The sequence below is a fragment of the Megalobrama amblycephala genome, linkage group LG14 (genome assembly GCF_018812025.1).
Source record: "Megalobrama amblycephala isolate DHTTF-2021 linkage group LG14, ASM1881202v1, whole genome shotgun sequence".
In the NCBI taxonomy this organism is placed as follows: domain Eukaryota; kingdom Metazoa; phylum Chordata; class Actinopteri; order Cypriniformes; family Xenocyprididae; genus Megalobrama; species Megalobrama amblycephala.
This window is the reverse complement of record NC_063057.1, coordinates 40,434,473-40,451,966: the sequence shown is the minus strand read 5'-3', so window position 1 is coordinate 40,451,966 and position 17,494 is coordinate 40,434,473. Positions and strand designations below refer to the sequence as shown.

Below are 17,494 nucleotides of genomic sequence, written 5' to 3'. Positions count from 1 at the left end.
GGGAGTGAATTACATGCCATTTCCTGTTGGCATCAGGTGGCGCTATGACTAACTGAATATTGTCATGTAGATGTCTTCAGGCCAGGACACACGTGGCGTTTGGGGCAGATCGGACACTGCATACCTGACTCGTAGCTTCCTCTTTCATGGCGAAACATCAGATTGTCAATCTGCCATGAACACACCCTTCAGTGAAAACTTAAAGGTGCCCTAGAATAAAAAATTGAATTTATCTTGGCATAGTTGAATAACAAGAGTTCAGTACATGGAAATGACATACAGTGAGTCTCAAACTCCATTGTTTCCTCCTTCTTATATAAATCTCATTTGTTTAAAAGACCTCCGAAGAACAGTCGGGATCATTAATATGTATGACCTCAATATTTGCATATGCCAGCCCATGTTCAATGCATTAGACAAGGGCAGGCAGTATTAATGTCTGGATGTGCACAGCTGAATCATCAGACTAGGTAAGCAAGCAAGAACAATAGCGAAAAATGGCAGATGGAGCAATAATAACTGACATGATCCATGATATCATGATATTTTTAGTGATATTTGTAAACTGTCTTTCTAAGTGTTTCGTTAGCATGTTGCTAATGTACTGTTAAATGTGGTTAAAGTTACCATCGTTTATTACTGTATTCACGGAGACAAGAGCCGTTGCTATTTTTATTATTAAACACTTCCAGTCTGTATAATTCATAAAAACAACTTCATTCTTTATAAATCTCTCCAGCAGTGTAGCATTAGCCGTTAGCCATGGAGCACAGCCTCAAACTCATTCAGAATCAAATGTAAACATCCAAATAAATACTGTACTTACACGATTAGACATGCTGCATGACGAACACTTTGTAAAGATCCATTTTTATATTAACTGTGTGAACTTTGTTTATGCATAGTTTAAGGCAAGCGCGAGCTCTTGGGGCGTGGAGCACAAGTACATGCTGCCCTTAGGAGAGATAATTAGGAAGCATGGTGTTAGTTTTCACTGCTACGCTGACGATACTCAGCTCTATATTTCCTCGCGCCCTGACGAAACCTACAAATTCACAAAACTAACAGAATGCATAGCTGACATTAAAAACTGGATGACAAGAAATTTCTTATTATTAAATTCAGAAAAAACTGATATCCTAATCTTTGGACCAAAAACTTCCTCACGAAAAAACCTTGAATACTCTCTAACACTTGACGGGTGCTCCATTAAATCTTCGTCCTCAGTTAGGAACTTGGGTGTGCTCTTCGATACCAATCTTTCATTTGAAAGTCATGTTTCTAGTATCTGTAAAACCGCCTTCTTCCATCTAAAAAATATATCTAAATTATGACATATGCTCTCAATGACAAATGCGGATGAGTTGGTTCATGCATTCATGACCTCAAGACTATATTATTGTAACGCTCTACTGGGTGGTTGTTCTGCTCGGCTTTTAAACAGACTACAGTTGGTCCAAAATGCGGCAGCTAGAGTTCTTACTAGAACCAGAAAGTATGACCATATTAGCCCAGTTCTGTCAACATTACATTGGCTCCCTATTAAACATTGTATAGATTTTAAAATCTTGCTACTTACTTATAAAGCTCTAAATGGTTTAGCTCCCCAGTACCTAAGTGAGCTCTTAATGCATTATAGTCCTTCACGTTTATTGCGATCTCAGAATTCAGGCCAGTTGATAATACCCAGAATATCAAAATCAACTGAAGGCGGCAGATCCTTTTCCTATTTAGCACCTAAACTCTGGAACAATCTTCCTAGCATTGTTCGGGAAGCAGACACACTCTGTCAGTTTAAATCTAGACTAAAAACACATCTCTTTGCTCTTGCATACACATAACACATTATCAATACATTAACATTTTTCAAATCCGTTAAAGGATTGTTACGCTGCAATAATTAGGTCGGCCGGAACCGAGAACATTTCCTATAACACTAGATATACCTGTACATCAGAATAAGAATGGCATCTACGCTAATATCTGTCTCTCTGCTTATCCTGAGGTTTGCCGGGTGCTGGATCCAGGCCGTATCCAGATAAGATGGAGAACCTGTGTCTGGACCTGACTACAACGTAGCCCAGGAGACAATGGGCCTACAGATCCAGTTCTGGCTGCATCTATAATTCAGATTTTTAATCCCCGTATCCGCTTACATATATTTATATATAATCTATTTTTAATCTCTATAATAAAAATGTATAATTCAGATTTTGATCTCCATATCCATTTACATATATTATATATATCTTCCAAGGGGTTTTTTCCCTCCTAGGACTTTTTTCCCCAGTGTTAGCACGCTGGGTTTTTCTCCTAGGGGTTTTTTTCCACCCCTGGGAGTCAGCCGACATTGGCTTAATGTAGCACCATCTTGTATATGTTACATATTACCACGCTTGTTTGTACAGCTTATTTTTAACCACTTCCCTTTTTTCTGTGCTTCTAATATGTAAAGCTGCTTTGAAACAATTACCAATTGTAAAAGCGCTATATAAATAAATTTGACTTGACTTGACTTGACAAGATTTAAAGGGGCAGCAGCATGAATCGGCTCATTTATAATGATGCCCCAAAATAGGCAGTTAAAAAAATTTATAAAAAAAATCTATGGAGTATTTTGAGCTGAAACTTCACAGACACATTCAGGAGACACCTTAGACTTATATTACATCTTGTGAAAAAACGTTCTAGGGCACCTTTAAGATCTTCACAATTTAAAATCGCTAAGGCCTTAAGATAAGAATGACCAAATATGATGTTGATCTGATGTTGAAGCTTTAGAAGGAGTCTTAAAATACAACGTCTGGAAATGGCAAAAACTGCAAATATTTTGCAAAGAAAAGTTACATGTGTCTACCGAATTTCATAACTGTACGTGAAACATAGAGCGAAGGGCGCTTAACTGAAATATTGCAGGTGGTGCTATGGAGCCATTTTGCCGCATTTAATTCTGAAACCCACATCAGATGTAAATTTTCTAGCCTGACTACGTCAGACTTCCTACTTCCGCTCAATTTCATTTCGCTTCTGTACTCAGTCTGATACAGCGTCATAGCTTTGTGTTTGCCACCGGTCTGGAAACAGCCGGGCCAATCAACGAACAGAGGGCGGGCTGAGAGCCGTGACGTAGATGCTAAGCGCCGAGTTTTACATTGTAGGTTAGAGAAATCGAAAACCGAAACGACCGCGGAAATGGGAAACGAGACACGGGATGCAAACTTCGGGATGCATTAACTTCGCATAATCTGCAAAAGTCGTTTACAGCCATGTTCACTCCGGTATTTCGCTCACATCATCATGTGTTTACAACAGGTTTACAGTGGAAGTTCAATCATAGATTTGAGTTAGATGCATGATGTCTGTGCTTCGATGCGGCTGTACAGGCGGATAACATACGTCATAACTAAACGTATCTGATTGGCTTACGGGTAACCAATGATTTTAAACTTCAGACAAGCGTCCCCTAGCGAGAGAGAAAACACTTCTCTATTATGCCATTCCAGACTCTGTCTACGAAGCAAAGTGAAGTAGCAGAGTCTGGTATTACCAGGCTATAAATTTTCACCATTTCTAACGAATGTGCAAAGTTTCATGAGTTTGAGCATGTTTAGGCCCTCAAAAATGCGATTCATTTCATAGAAGAAGAATTGACTGAGCAATTACAATAGGGTCCTCAAACCATTGGTCCTCAGGCCCTAACTATTTATAATTAGTCATGTAAATATGTCATGCCAATTACAAAGAAATTCAATACAAAACATCAAAAGCTCAGAAATACAAAGTAAAAGACTTATTTTTCAGATCTATTTGATATGTGAAAGTCTCCTCACACTACAGGTAAGGCCTCTCTCCAGTGAGTTCTCATGTGGGTATAACGGGTTCCTTTATGTGTGAAACTCTTTCCACACTGAGGGCAGGAGTAAGGCTTCTCTCCAGTGTGAAGTCTCATGTGACCCTTAAGACTTTCTTTTCGTGGGAAGCTCTTTCCACACTGTTGGCAGGAGTAAGGCTTCTCTCCAGTGTGAATTATCATGTGAGACTTGAGGTTTGCTGTGTTCGAGCAAGTCTTTCCACAGTGATGGCACATAAAAGGCTTCTGTCCGATGTGAGTTATTACGTGGCTCTTGAGGTGTTTCTTGTCTGTGAAACTCAGTCCACACTGTTGACAAATAAAGTTCTGCCTTAAGTGAATTATCGTGTGCTGAGTAAGGGTTTCTTTACGTGCGAAACATCTTCCACACTCCCCACACGAGAAAGGCTTCTCTCCAGTGTGAACTCTCATGTGAGCCATTAGATTTTCTTTGCGAACCAAAGTCTTTCCGCACACTTCGCAGGTGTAAGGGCTCTCTCCAGTATGAAGACTCATGTGAGCATGAAGGGTTCCTTTATGTGTGAAACTCTTTCCACACTGATTACATGCGAACGGCTTCTCTCCAGTGTGAATTCTCATGTGGACTTTGAGGTTTCCATGTTGATCGAAACTCTTTCCACACTGTTGGCAGGTGTAAGGCTTCTCTCCGGTGTGAATTCTCATATGGATTTTAAGATTTCCAGTTTTTTTGAAACTCTTTCCACACTGTTCGCAGATGATTAGTCTTCTAGTTCCGGGCTTTTGAGCTCTTTTTTGTGTGGAAGTCTTTTCAGTCTCTGAGCAACTGAAAGATTTTTCTCCAGTTATGAAATCAGGATGTTTCTTTTCTTCCATTTCATTGATTTCTTGACTCTCCTCTTTCAGTGCCAGCAGGTCTAAGGCAAATAAAGAAAAAATTAAGTTTAATGGCACAAAGCAACAGACATCAAAACCGATTAGAGGCCGATAACATTACCACTGTCACAGTGGGCAAATGCATTTAAGTGGATAAATATAGGACATTAAAGTTGTATAACTTCAGAGCGTTATGAATCAACATGTCGAATCATGATTCAAACCACGTGTCAAACTGCCGAACGGCTGAAATCACATGACTTTGGCGCTCCGAACAGCTGCTGATTCGATACACAGATTCACTGTGCTCCGATGCTTCCTGAAGCATTGTTTTGAAATCGGCCATCACTAAATAAGTCGTTATTTAGTTTTTTTTGGCGCACCAAAAATATTCTCGTCGCTTTATAATATTAATATTGAACCACTGTACTCACATGAACCGATTTAAATATGTTTTTAGTACATTAATGGATCTTGAGAGAGGAAATGTCATTGCTCCCTACACTCTAAAAACTCCTGGGTTATTTCTTTAACCCATTTTCTGGGTTATTTGTGTTGGGTTAAAATTATGGGGTTTTTTTCAGCGAGTAACCATTTTCTGGGTTATAGGGCTAATATTTTGACCCAATTCCTGGGTTGTTTAGGTTTCTGGGTTATTTTTCAAAGAGTAACCCATGTTCTGGGTTAACGCCCCTTCCCCCCGCCCCCTGCTGTTGTTCTGGAATTTTCTCACAACAGTCGTTTGAAACAACCGTCACTTGAACTTGAACGCACTTGATCCGTTTTGGTCTGGGCTTCTTCGGTGCCACATTTGAATGATTAAAAATAACGATAAGTTCATGAAATTAGGTGTCAAAATGGTTGAAATGCTTTTTACACATCGTTGAGAAACGTATGACCTATTTAATATGTTTAGAAGAAAATGACTGAATTTACTTTACACGGTCTTTAAATTCTATTTTCCATAAACTGTGCTGTACTTATCTCATTGTTATAATACTGGTAATAATACGACAGGTACAGTGCAGCTAGTGGCGACTTCATGCCGCGTTAAGGGGTCGAACACCGGACGAGAAGCGCCGCGCCGCGTCTAGGACAACTCGAGGTATCGCATACTTTCTCAGTTTATGGCCAGCAATATTGTTATGTTTAAAGACATTATGAAATTAAGATAATGTCAGTACTATGTTATGATTGTACTGTATAATTAAATACAACCGTTGCTGAGTCTGCAGTCTGAACACTTTACCGTTAACTGAATGAATTGAGAATATCACCTGAAAATACAATAACATCAGCAATTTTCATTCAAGCAGCTGATTTCTGTAAATTAATGTAAAACTAACTTTATATTGCAGCACATGGTGAAGTCAGTATATACATTAATGACGATTTGAGACAAATAAGTGTAAATTTAATATAAATCTATGTACATGGCGCTCTGTGGCGCTGCAGGATTTTGAACAAGGTCCTGAACCGTTGCTGGGCGCTGCGGACAGACGCCGAATGGTGTGTACACTCATAGAGAATTTAGTGTTTGAATTTTAAATAAGCTTCTCGTCCGGTGTGCGACCCCCTTTAGCCGTGGCTAGAGCGACGAGGCTACACAATAGTTATGTTAACCAGCTACGCTGTGCTTATCATATTATACAGTGCTCTACGGGCTTAAGTAGTCAGAGTTAAAGAAGTGTGTCAAGTCTTCAAATTGTTGCTAACCTCTGTTGTTTTCTCCAGGTCTTTTTAATTGGACAGCTTTGTCGCTGATAAGCTAACTGAGTGGCGGATGTCTGAGCTGATTTTAGAGGTGAGCGTTTTACTCTTTTAAGGGATAGTTCACCCAAAAATGAAAATTTGATGTTTATCTGCTTACCCCCAGGGCATCCAAGATGTAGGTGACTTTGTTTCTTCAGTCGAACACAAATGATGATTTTTAACTCCAACCGTTGCCGTCTGTCAGTCTTATGCTGTGTTCACACCAAACGCGAATAGAGCGTCTGGCGCGAATGATTTCAATGTTAAGTCAATGTAAAGACGCGTTTACGCGCGTCTGGAGGTCTCGCGGCGCGAATGAGGCGTTTAGCGCGGCGCGGAAGACGCGAATTCGCCTCATTCGCACGAATGGTGCTTTTTGTGCATTTACGCGTCTGACGCGAATTCGCGTCTGACGCCCGAGTTGAAAAATTTGAACTTTGGCGTAAATTCGCGCCGCGTTAACCAATCAGGAGCCTGCTTGCTGCTGTGGCGGCAGGCCCGCCCGGAGTCACTCATTCAAAATGGAGGAACGACTGATATTATCAGTCACCCAGAGATTTATGACACAAGTTCATACTTCAGACAGGAATAAAAAGGACCTCGCTTGGAAGAGTGTCGGTGAGGAGATTGGGCTACCTGGTAAGTTGTAAATACACATTTCACTTTTGAGTCACGTACACGTTTATCGACCCGCGGCCTTCCCGCGACGCTGACCTCTACGCCGCTGTTCTGCTCTCCAGAGCAAATACAAAGCGGTAGCTCTCTCGATGAACGCACGATCAACATCAGCCATCTTGCAAACAGACAACCGCCTAGCACTTGCCCCTCCCACAAGAAGCGGATTTCGCCTCGGACGCGCGTCTATTTCACTCTAGACGCGCAAATGCATTCAAAATGTTCAAGCGGCAAACTAGACGCGGTAGACGCAAATTTGACGCTCTATTCGCGTTTGGTGTGAACGCAGCATTATAATGCGAGTGAATGGTAACACAATTTATAAGAGTCAAAAAATATGCTTAGACAAATCCAAACTGAACCCTGCAGCGCGTGACGACACATTAATGTCCTAAGACACGAAACAATCGGTTTGTGCGAGAAACCTAAGCGATTGCTGAACGCAGTTGGACATAGTGGTGTTTTAGAGGTAAAAAATTATATAAATAATTTTCGGTTTCTCGCACAAACCGATCGTTTCGTGTCTTAGGACATCAATGTGTCGTCACGAGTCGCAGGGTTTAATTTGGATTTGTCTAAGCATATTTTTTGACTCTTATAAATTGTGTTACCATTCATTTGCATTATAAGACTGACAGACGGCAACGGTTGGAGTTAAAAATCATCATTTGTGTTCTACTGAAGAAACAAAGTCACCTACATCTTGGATGCCCTGGGGGTAAGCAGATAAACATCAAAGTTTCATTTTTGGGTGAACTATCCCTTTAACTGCCCTCATATCATCTCTCTATACCTAAATATTTTTCTTTAATATGACTTAAATGTGTCAGTGCAAGATTTTGTGACAGTCACAACATCTTTGACAGTGGGGAATGCATCTCTATAATAACCCTTATAGTTAAAAGATACTTGTGCCTTGTCTTTAAGCTGTTATGCATAATAATGGGCCAGATATTCACCTTTGCATTAATGTCATTATTACACTTGTTAATGAAAGAAAAGATGGACAGGATAGACTGTCATTCACACAAAATGGGTAATGCTGCAAAAGAACCACATTAGTTAACTAGCAAATTGGGCCACTTTTTTTTTTTTTTTTGTTGCTTTTTTTTAAACAAAAAAAAACAAAAAAGCATTCCCTTAAAAGTGATTATTTGTTAGCTTGATAATCAAAGAGTGTCTGGTGAGTGGTTCACAATTGTCTCGACTTATTAACAATACTCATGTTGTCTTGTTTTCTGTCTTTCAGGTGAAGATGAGGAGGCATTTCTTCTCTTAGATGAGGACACTATCAAAACTCTTGTCCCTCAAGTTCAATCCAGTTATTGAATGTTGTCAAATGTTTGAGAGAGAATGAGTTGTTTTTCTATTTTTTCTAATGTCTAATGTTATTACAGTGTGACCTAAGATAAATAGGTCTAAGTGTGTAGAGTTTATGTAAAGTTTAATTTAATTTAATGCAATAAAAAATGTAAAAGTGCTTGAAGTGTGTAAGTGCCTGAAGTTTTATTTTCTGAAATAAGGCATACTTGCATAGTAACCCAAGTTAGGTTATTTTTGACCTTTGGTTAAAAAGGGACCTACTAATTTCTGGGTTATTTCAACCCAGATATTGGGGTTGCTCTTTTGACCCAGAAGTTGGGTTATATTAACTACAATTTTGGGTTATTTTAACCCAAAATTTGGGTCAGGTATTTAACCCAGAACTTGGGTCAAAAAGAATAACCCATTTTTCTGGGTTGAAATAACCCAGAAATTAGTTGGTCCCTTTTTAACCCAGGATTTGGGTCAAAAATAACCCATTATGGGTTATTTTTGACCCAGGAGTTTTTAGTGTGTATGGAGGCCTCACGGAGCCATCGGATTTCAACAAAAATATCTTAATTTGTGTTCTGAAGATTAATGAAGGTCTTACAGGTGTGGAACGGCATGAGGGTGAGTAATAAATGACAGAATTTTCATTTTTGGGTGAACTAACCCTTTAATATTATAGTAATGTGCAAGTAATATCAGTCCCTATATATGTGAAGTTTGGGGTAGTTCGGACACTGCATGCCTGACTTACAAGCTTCCTCTTTTATAGCGAAACAAGAGAATTTGTCAATCCGCCACAAACACACCCTTCAGTGAAAACTCAAGATCTTTGCAATTTACCATCGCTAAGGCCTTAAGATTGGACTGACCCAATATGATGTTGATCTGATTAAAGCTCTAGGAGGAGCACGTTGAAGTACAATGTCTGGAAATGGCAAAAAATGCAAATATTTAAGTGAAACGTAGTGCAAAGGGCGCTTAATTGAAATTTTGTAGGTGGCGCTCTCGAGCCATTTTGCCACACTTAATTCTGAAACCCATATCAGATGTAAATTTTCACCACTTCTGACGCGTGTGCAAAGTTTCATGAGTTTGAGCATGTTTAGGCCCTCAAAAATGCAATTAATTTCAGAGAAGAATAATTGACCGAGCAATTACAATAGGGTCCTCACACCATCGGTCCTCAGGTCCTAACTATTTATTATTAGTCATGTAAATGTGTCATGCCAATTACAAAGAAAACCAATACAAAACATAAAAAGCTCAGAAATACAAAGTAAAAGACGAATAACACTGCAATTTATTTTCAGAATGAGTTAGCAAATTTCTTTTCAGATCCATTTGATATGTGAACTGATTTAAATATGTTTTTAGTACCTTTCTGGATCTTGAGAGAGGAAATGTCATTGCTCCCTATGAAGGCCTCACTGAGCCAACTAAAATATCTTAATTTGTGTTCTGAAGATTAACGAAGGTCTTTCGGGTGTGGAACGACATGAGGGTGAGTAATAAATGACAGAATTTTCATTTTTGGGTGAACTAACCTTTTAATATTATAGTAATGTGCAAGTAATATCAGTCCCTATATAGTTTATAACATTAGCTGAGATAGAGCTTCATCCTTCAAGGATAGTTCATCCAAAAATGAAAATTTTGTCATCACTTCCCCTCAATAGTAGTTTTTTTTTTTCATACTGGGTATAATGTTATACAAAAATCTTGTTTTGTTGGGGCTACTTCTGTATTATTTTTCCTAAACGAATATATGTTGTCTAATGTGTAAGTAAAATTTTTTCAGGTTGAAGGCAGCATTAGTATTTGTCTGGTCATGTGATCTCAACATGTCAGCTCTGTGTCAAATAAAACCACTTTAATTAGGACACTCATTAGATATTGTTCAAAAATATCATTAATTTCTGTAGAGCTGGATATTTTAATAAGAATCAAATTACCAATTTCAGCTTTGAGAATGAAACTGACCTGTTTGTTCTTCATCTTCTTGTTTCACACTGATTGTTTCTTCAATCTTCATTTCTTCACTCTCCTCTTTAATAAACTCCATCTTTATAATAATGTGTCACGTGGATCTCAGTCGCTTCACCAGGAATTTTTCTTTGCGTTTGTCCTGTTTAAGATGAGAATAATTAACAGAAAGAAAAACAAATCCACACTAAATATCTGGGTGTCTCGATCTGATCTAGTTCAGTAGTTCAGTGCACTGGTGAGAGAGTCAGAGTTAATGGACTTTAATGACCTGATTAAGACTAAAAAATATAAATACACTTATATTATGATTTATAGATTATATTTAATAGACTGCACTTTCATGAAAACATCAGCAGTTGGTTTGTAAAGTTCTCATCACGTGTGTTTGTTGTTGTATGTACACTGTTTTGACCAGCAGGTGACTTCAGCGCGCGGTCATTGGAGATTTGAAAAGCTCAGTTTCTCCCATCATTATTTACAACGGACTGAATTTGTGTTTATGATAAACTGATTCACAGAAATGGAGCAAAACGAGACGCACCTTTTGTGTTACTCGTGTGTGCATGAGCTTTACTCAAATAATTAACGTGCATAAACATTAGATAAAGCATTACAATGTTGCATTAAGTAATAATTACCTTTAGTTCGCTTGCAAAAACTGTAGAATAGACTGAACGGTTTGCATCCATTCATAACGCTTTAAATGGTTTAAAACACTAACCTTCCCTCAGTCGAACCACAACAGATGCAGGCGAGCATCGCAGCCTTATTGCGTCACACCACCAGACCAAAATAAAAGTCATGTACACATGCTGTAATGTGCATGGAAATGAACACAAAAAAGACAAATAATAAAACATACAGAGGTATTCAGAGTACAGAAAACATTTAAATACATGTCTAATTGTGTGCTGAAAGTAACTACTAATGAAAGTGTTTGTAGCAAATCTAATATGAGATTCTTTCTGCTTAACAGGCAAACAGTAATGTTTAAGTGCAGAAACAATCTTCCAGATGTCATGAATTTATTATAATTATTCATATTTTAAAAAAAAACTTTTGTCAGATGCAATGGATTTAAAAAAATTAATTAATTAATTGACCATTTTTCTTTAATTAATCACACCTAATGTTAACGTTTTTAATATATATTTTATTAGTGCTGTCAATAAAATCACAAATTTTTCTGTAATTAATCACAATTGCAACATTAAAGTTTTAATATATTGTTGTTTTGTAATAATTTCACATGCAACCTCCAAATTATTGTTTTGTCATTGTTTAATGGCATCTTTTTAGAAGGCCAGTATCACTGATACAAATATTGCTATTGAATTGATCTTTTTTATCAAGAAAGTTTAATTTGAAAGTGAACTAATCCTTTAAAAATCATCTTTGATCACCAAAATAAAATATTTAAAAAAAAAAATTCTTCATGTCCTAAAATAGCTTGAATGTAACTCCACACCATTGCTTCATTTACTATATGCAGTTCTAATGAATATGCAAATTAGCACTGCCTCCACTCACCAGTTCAGAGATTCACTCGTTGATTTTGTAAGGGAATCGCCACGGGGCTTTTATTTTGGTCTCGTGTTCTGACGTCATACGGCGGCGCCGCGCTTCTGCATCTGTTGTGTTTCGGCTGAAAAAAGGTTCGTGTTTTTGAGCATTTGAAGTGTTTAAATTAAAGCAAACATTAAGGTAATTTAATAGTTTTAACAAGAACTGTAAAAGGAATACGTTATTATTGAATTTAAATATTGTAATGCATTATCTAGCATCAACGCACGTTATTTTGTGTGAGTAAATCGCATCCACACCTGAGTCAGAAACGGTGCGTCTGATTTCGCTCCTGTAACATGAATCAGTTTGTCATAACCACGATTTCGGTCACTGGCGAGGAGTGATGAGAAAAACAGCTTTTCGAAACTGCGAGTCAATTGAATCAAATGCTTTGCGAAATGATTCAGTGATTCGAAGGTCAAAATAGTGTAAATACAACAAGAACAACAAACATTATCAACTTTTACATTTTTATATGTAATCTACAAATAATGAAATATCTAATTTAAATACAAAATATGAAATGTTTTATAGTTTGCGTTTATTAATTTATAGTGCTAGTTTTGAGTGTTTTTATGACTTTTAGGCTAATCATGTAACAGGTTAACTCTGACTGACTCTCTTACACTTGGGTAAAGTTGGTTTTATATTCGCACATTCGGACTTCTGATAAATTCAGACTTTCCAATAAATGTGCAATAAATTAATGTTTGCGAATTTTAAGCAGCGACATGATATTGACAACCAACGATTGTCAACTTACAACATTTTTCACAGTCGATCAAAATAGGCAAGTATTGTTTTAATGGCATATTTACTTGTGAATGTCCACTGAATGTCCAATGTAGTGTGATTAACAAGGCTATTGAATACGGATGTCCGGATGTGCGAATATAAAACTTTACCCAAGTCTCTCTTACTAGTGCGCTGAACTACTGAAATAAGGAGCTGATTGAGACGCAACCAGAGATTTCATTTGGATTTATTTTTCTTTCTGTTAATTATTCCCACCCTCAACGTACTGTTATAAAGATGGCGTTTATTAAAGAGGAGAGTGAAGACTTTAGGATTGAAGAAACATTCACAGTGAAACAAGAAGAAACTGAGGAACAAACAAAGAAGGAGTTTATTAAAGAAGAGAGTGAAGAAATGAAGATTGAAGAAACAGTCAGTGTGAAACAAGAAGAGACTGAGGAACAAAGAAAGATGGCATTTATTAAAGAGGAGAGTGAAGACGTGAAGATTGAAGAAACTTTCAGTGTGAAACATGAAGAAACTGAGGAACAAACAGGTTGGTTTCATTCTCAAAACTGAACTCAGTCATTTAATCTTTAATAAAATAAATGATATTGTTGAAGAATGGGTGTCCTAACAGGGTCTTTTCTGGGTCAGAAAGGGTCTTTGGTTGTGGCGGACAAACACAGTCATCCACAATCTACCTATGTGAACGGCAAGCCAGTACTGACAATGAATCCAAAATAAATGGATAAAAACAGTCTAATATAAACATATTTATTCAGGAATTATTAGATCATAAAACAATGTGCTTAGAACTATTTTTTATTTAAAAATCTTTAAATTTATATTTGAGAAGTACATGTAAAGTAACATTACATGTAAAATAGGGCTGCCCCTGACTAGTCGATTAGTAGTCGTTCATTTAAGTCAACTAATCACGTGTATATTAATTTAATTAATTAGTTAGACACTTAAAACTTTCTTTTATATATATATATATATATATATATATATATATAATATAATATAATGAATGAAGAATTTGGTTCCAAAACGCTATAACTCCATTTTGATTAATTTGAGTAAAAGTGTTTTATGCAAAAGTGGCAAAATGAAAACCACTATTTTCTGCTTCAAACTTTCACACAGCAACTTTTGGCTATAAAAACATTAAAAATTCAAATCTACATTATGATTTTAAAAGGTTTATTATAATAATGGATTATTTCCCCCCCCAAATGCAATAAATCCATGACACTTTTTTTCTTTTCAAAATGCAATTAATCCAATATAAAAGTTATTTTTCATATTGAAAATACACAACGAAGTAAGTTGATCCACATATATGACAGCCTCTGAACTTTGTCAATACTAATTTTATATACAGACATTTGACTAAAAATACATTGTGTCACCATGTGATTGATTCTGCCCCCCCCCCCCTGTCTTTTGTATATGCTTTTTATTTTATTTTATTTACTTTTTTTATTTTATTTTTTTAACTGTTTTATTGTGTTTTAAAATAACCAAAATTTAAGGAGAATACCTGTAAACTGTTTGTACATGACTGTTTGTGATACTTCCTCAATAAAAAGATAAAAAACAAACAAACAAAAAAAATACATTGGGTCGTCGCTCCCAAAATAAATTCAACGAGTTAGTTTATCTACTTACCCCCAGGGCATCCAAGATGTAGGTGACTTTGTTTCTTCAGTAGAACACAAATGATGATTTTTAACTCCAACCGCTGCCGTCTGTCAGTCTTATAATGCATGTCAATGGGAACTTAATTTATAAGAGCCAAAAATTATGCATAGACAAGTCCAAATTAAACCCTGCGGCTCGTGACGACACATTGATGTCCTAAGACATGAAACGATCGGTTTGTGTGAGAAACTGAACAGTATTTATATCATTTTTTACCTCTAAAACACCACTATGTCCAACTGCATTAAGCATTCGCTTAGTGAGGTCTGATCACGCTCTGACAACGGCAGTGATGTTACGCGTTTATACTTCAATGAGTGCTAGACATCACTGCCGTTGAGTATCTTAAAGAGTATCTGGCGATTAAAGAGTATCTGGTGCCACCGCACAGTTAAAATAAAGTACATTGGTATTAAAAATGGCTTTTAAAAACGGTTCATGATTCAGTTTTGGGGACCGTGACAGAAGTTTGATGCTGTCGTGGAACAAGCAACAGCTTTACCGAATGGCTCATCTTCTTAATCTCCTCACGTAAATGATTACATTTCAATGACTTGCATTTCATCCCCATCGCAGAAACCACCACAGGTTCATCAATGCCGTCAAAATGATTCATTTTTCTGTTTTTGTTGATCACAAAGTACAAAGCAGATAAGGAAAACTAGGATGCCGGATGTATTCAGAGAGCCGCCATTACTGTTTACAGTGGGTGAAATGGTGCGCTGTGATTGGTTGAGTGGATATATCGCATTCTGCAGAGATCAAAGAATGGCGTTTGTCGCGTTTTGGAAAGAAAGGGAGAAAACATGACAGAATAACACAACAGATTTTGCATTTTGCGCAAAATTAATAAATGACTTTTCAATACGGACCAGATACAATACTGATTTTGGTGGAAACTTTTTTTTTTTTTTTTTTTTTTTTTTTTTAAAGGCGTTTATTGCGTCTTGGAACCAAACTCTTCATATACATATATATATGAATTTCTCATGTCTGTGAGGCAAGTAGTCTATATACTGAGGTGAGATGCCAATGTTTTTCTGTTATTTTAGACATAAATTGCAGTTTAAAGTCTGTCTATAATTAATCAGTTCTTATTGAGTAATCTTTGTTTGGTGTCTGTTGTTTGGTCCCATTGTTAACTTCATTTATTGTTAATCTCTTTTCACCTTAGACCTGACTGCGCTGAAAGAGGAAAGTGCAGTACCGAATGAAAAGGATCAGTATGAGGAACATATTGATTTCACAACTGAAGACAAATCTTTTAGCTGCTCACAGACTGAAAAGACTTCCTCACGGAAAAGAGCTAAAAAAACACAAACTGACTTAACCTGCCAGCAGTGTGGAAGGAGTTTCAAGAAAAAAGGAAGCCTAAAAAACCACATGATCGTTCATAACCGAGAGAAGCCTTACACCTGCCCTAAGTGCGGAAAAGGTTTCACGCAAACGGGAAGCTTTAACAGGCACATGAGACTTCACAGTGGAGAGAAGCCTTACTCCTGCAAAATGTGTGGGAAGAGCTTCACAACAGAGCTAAACTTAAGGTATCACCGGAACATTCACACTGGAGAGAAGCCGTTTAAATGTGATCAGTGTGGAAAGAGTTTGAGTCACAAAGTAAGCCTTAAACAGCACATGAGGCTTCACTCGAGAGAGAACTGTTTTACATGCCATCAGTGTGGAACGACTTTCACAGACAGGAAACACCTTGAGAATCACGTGATAAGTCACACGGGAGAGAAGCCGTTCATGTGCTATCAGTGTGGAAAGGGTTTTACACTGAAGGGAAACCTTCAGACTCACTTGAGGGTTCACACTGGAGAGAAGCCGTTCACCTGCCCTCAGTGTGGAAAGAGCTTCACGCTCAATGGAAACCTTCAGACTCACATGAGAGTTCACACCGGAGAGAGGCCTTTCACCTGTCTTCAGTGTGAAGAGACCTTCACGTATAAAAGAGACCTGAAGCGTCATTGTGCGTCAAGGCGTTGTGGAAATACATCGCAGTGTTCCTCGCCTTTGCAAGATGCTTATAAAAAGAAGCAATTTTGAAGCCATTTGTGCATCCATTCTGGAAGAAGGCAATTTAATTTGGATCAGTGTAATAAAAAATGCTTTTGTGATCATACTTAAGTCTGAGACACACCAAACCAACGTCAAAGAACTAGCGCAACAAAAGCTTCTCGTTGGCTTCATCTTGACCAAAAAGCTGCGTTTGAACACACCAAAAGGACTAAAGGCGAGTGTCAACTAGAGCTGCAAGAGTCTGGATAAAATGAGAATCACAATTTCTTCAAATAGAGATTGTGATTCTCCCACGATTCTGAATATAAAACTAAAGAAAATAACATGTAATTTACTAGAGATTCTGACAAAATTAATTGCTGGGAAAAAAAATATATATATAAAAATTGAATGGGTTTGAAATAATTCAATGACTCATTAATAAATACTTGTTTCATTACTGGATGAATCAGTATTTTTGAACATCTTTTGAATGAATGATTCAATGACAAATACATTTTTAACAGTCACTTGTTGCCACCTAGTGGCATAAGATATAATTGATTCAACCATCATTTGAAGCGCCAAGTTCCTTTCAAAAGGTAGTTTGCACTGTTTTGCTATTGTAGATAAGAGTTTACATCGTAACTTTAAAGGGATGGTTCACCCAAAAATAAAAGTTTGATGTTTATCTGCTTATCTCATCCAAGATGTAGGTGACTTTGTTTCTTCAGTAGAACACAAATGATGATTTTTAACTCCAACCGCTGCCGTCTGTCAGTCGTATAATGAATGTCAATGGGAACTTCGTCTATAAGAGTCAAAAAAACACGACAGACAAATCCAAATTAAACCCTGCGGCTCGTGACGACACATTGATGTCCTAAGACACGAAACGTTTGGTTTGTGTGAGAAACCGAACAGTATTTATATCATTTTTTACCTCTAAAACACCACTATGTCCAACTGCCCTCCACATCCTGTTAGTGAGGTCTGAAAACTCACTCTGATGCTGGAAGTGATGTCTTACGTGTATATGTCAATGAGTGC

At 37.3% G+C, this 17,494-nt stretch overlaps 2 protein-coding genes and 1 long non-coding RNA gene across 6 annotated transcripts; 2 read left to right on the top strand and 1 right to left on the bottom strand.

Moving 5' to 3' along the window:
• Positions 1–3,565: 3,565 nt before the first annotated feature.
• On the bottom strand, positions 3,566–12,081 carry LOC125245273 (gastrula zinc finger protein XlCGF8.2DB-like). 4 transcript variants are annotated; one of them, XM_048155809.1, is made up of 4 exons: positions 11,963–12,081; positions 11,071–11,244; positions 10,427–10,571; positions 3,566–4,746 (listed from the first exon to the last, which is right to left on the bottom strand). In XM_048155809.1, exons 3-4 carry the CDS (start codon positions 10,506–10,508, stop codon positions 3,827–3,829), a joined length of 1,002 nt encoding a protein of 333 aa, XP_048011766.1. In that variant the 5' UTR covers positions 10,509–10,571; positions 11,071–11,244; positions 11,963–12,081; the 3' UTR covers positions 3,566–3,826. The 4 variants fall into 4 exon arrangements, with proteins under 4 accessions (XP_048011766.1, XP_048011767.1, XP_048011768.1 ...); XM_048155810.1 differs by having other exon boundaries at positions 11,154–11,244; XM_048155811.1 differs by lacking the exon at positions 11,963–12,081 and having other exon boundaries at positions 11,071–11,469.
• LOC125245308 lies at positions 6,372–8,612 on the top strand. The gene is made up of 2 exons (XR_007179478.1): positions 6,372–6,509; positions 8,382–8,612. It is a non-coding gene; the product is annotated as an uncharacterized LOC125245308 (long non-coding RNA).
• On the top strand, positions 12,048–17,130 carry LOC125245271 (gastrula zinc finger protein XlCGF8.2DB-like). Its single transcript, XM_048155808.1, has 3 exons — positions 12,048–12,087; positions 12,922–13,289; positions 15,618–17,130. The coding sequence occupies exons 2-3, from the start codon at positions 13,031–13,033 to the stop codon at positions 16,490–16,492; spliced, it is 1,134 nt and encodes a 377-aa protein (XP_048011765.1). The 5' UTR covers positions 12,048–12,087; positions 12,922–13,030; the 3' UTR covers positions 16,493–17,130.
• The last annotated feature ends 364 nt before the right edge of the window (positions 17,131–17,494 follow it).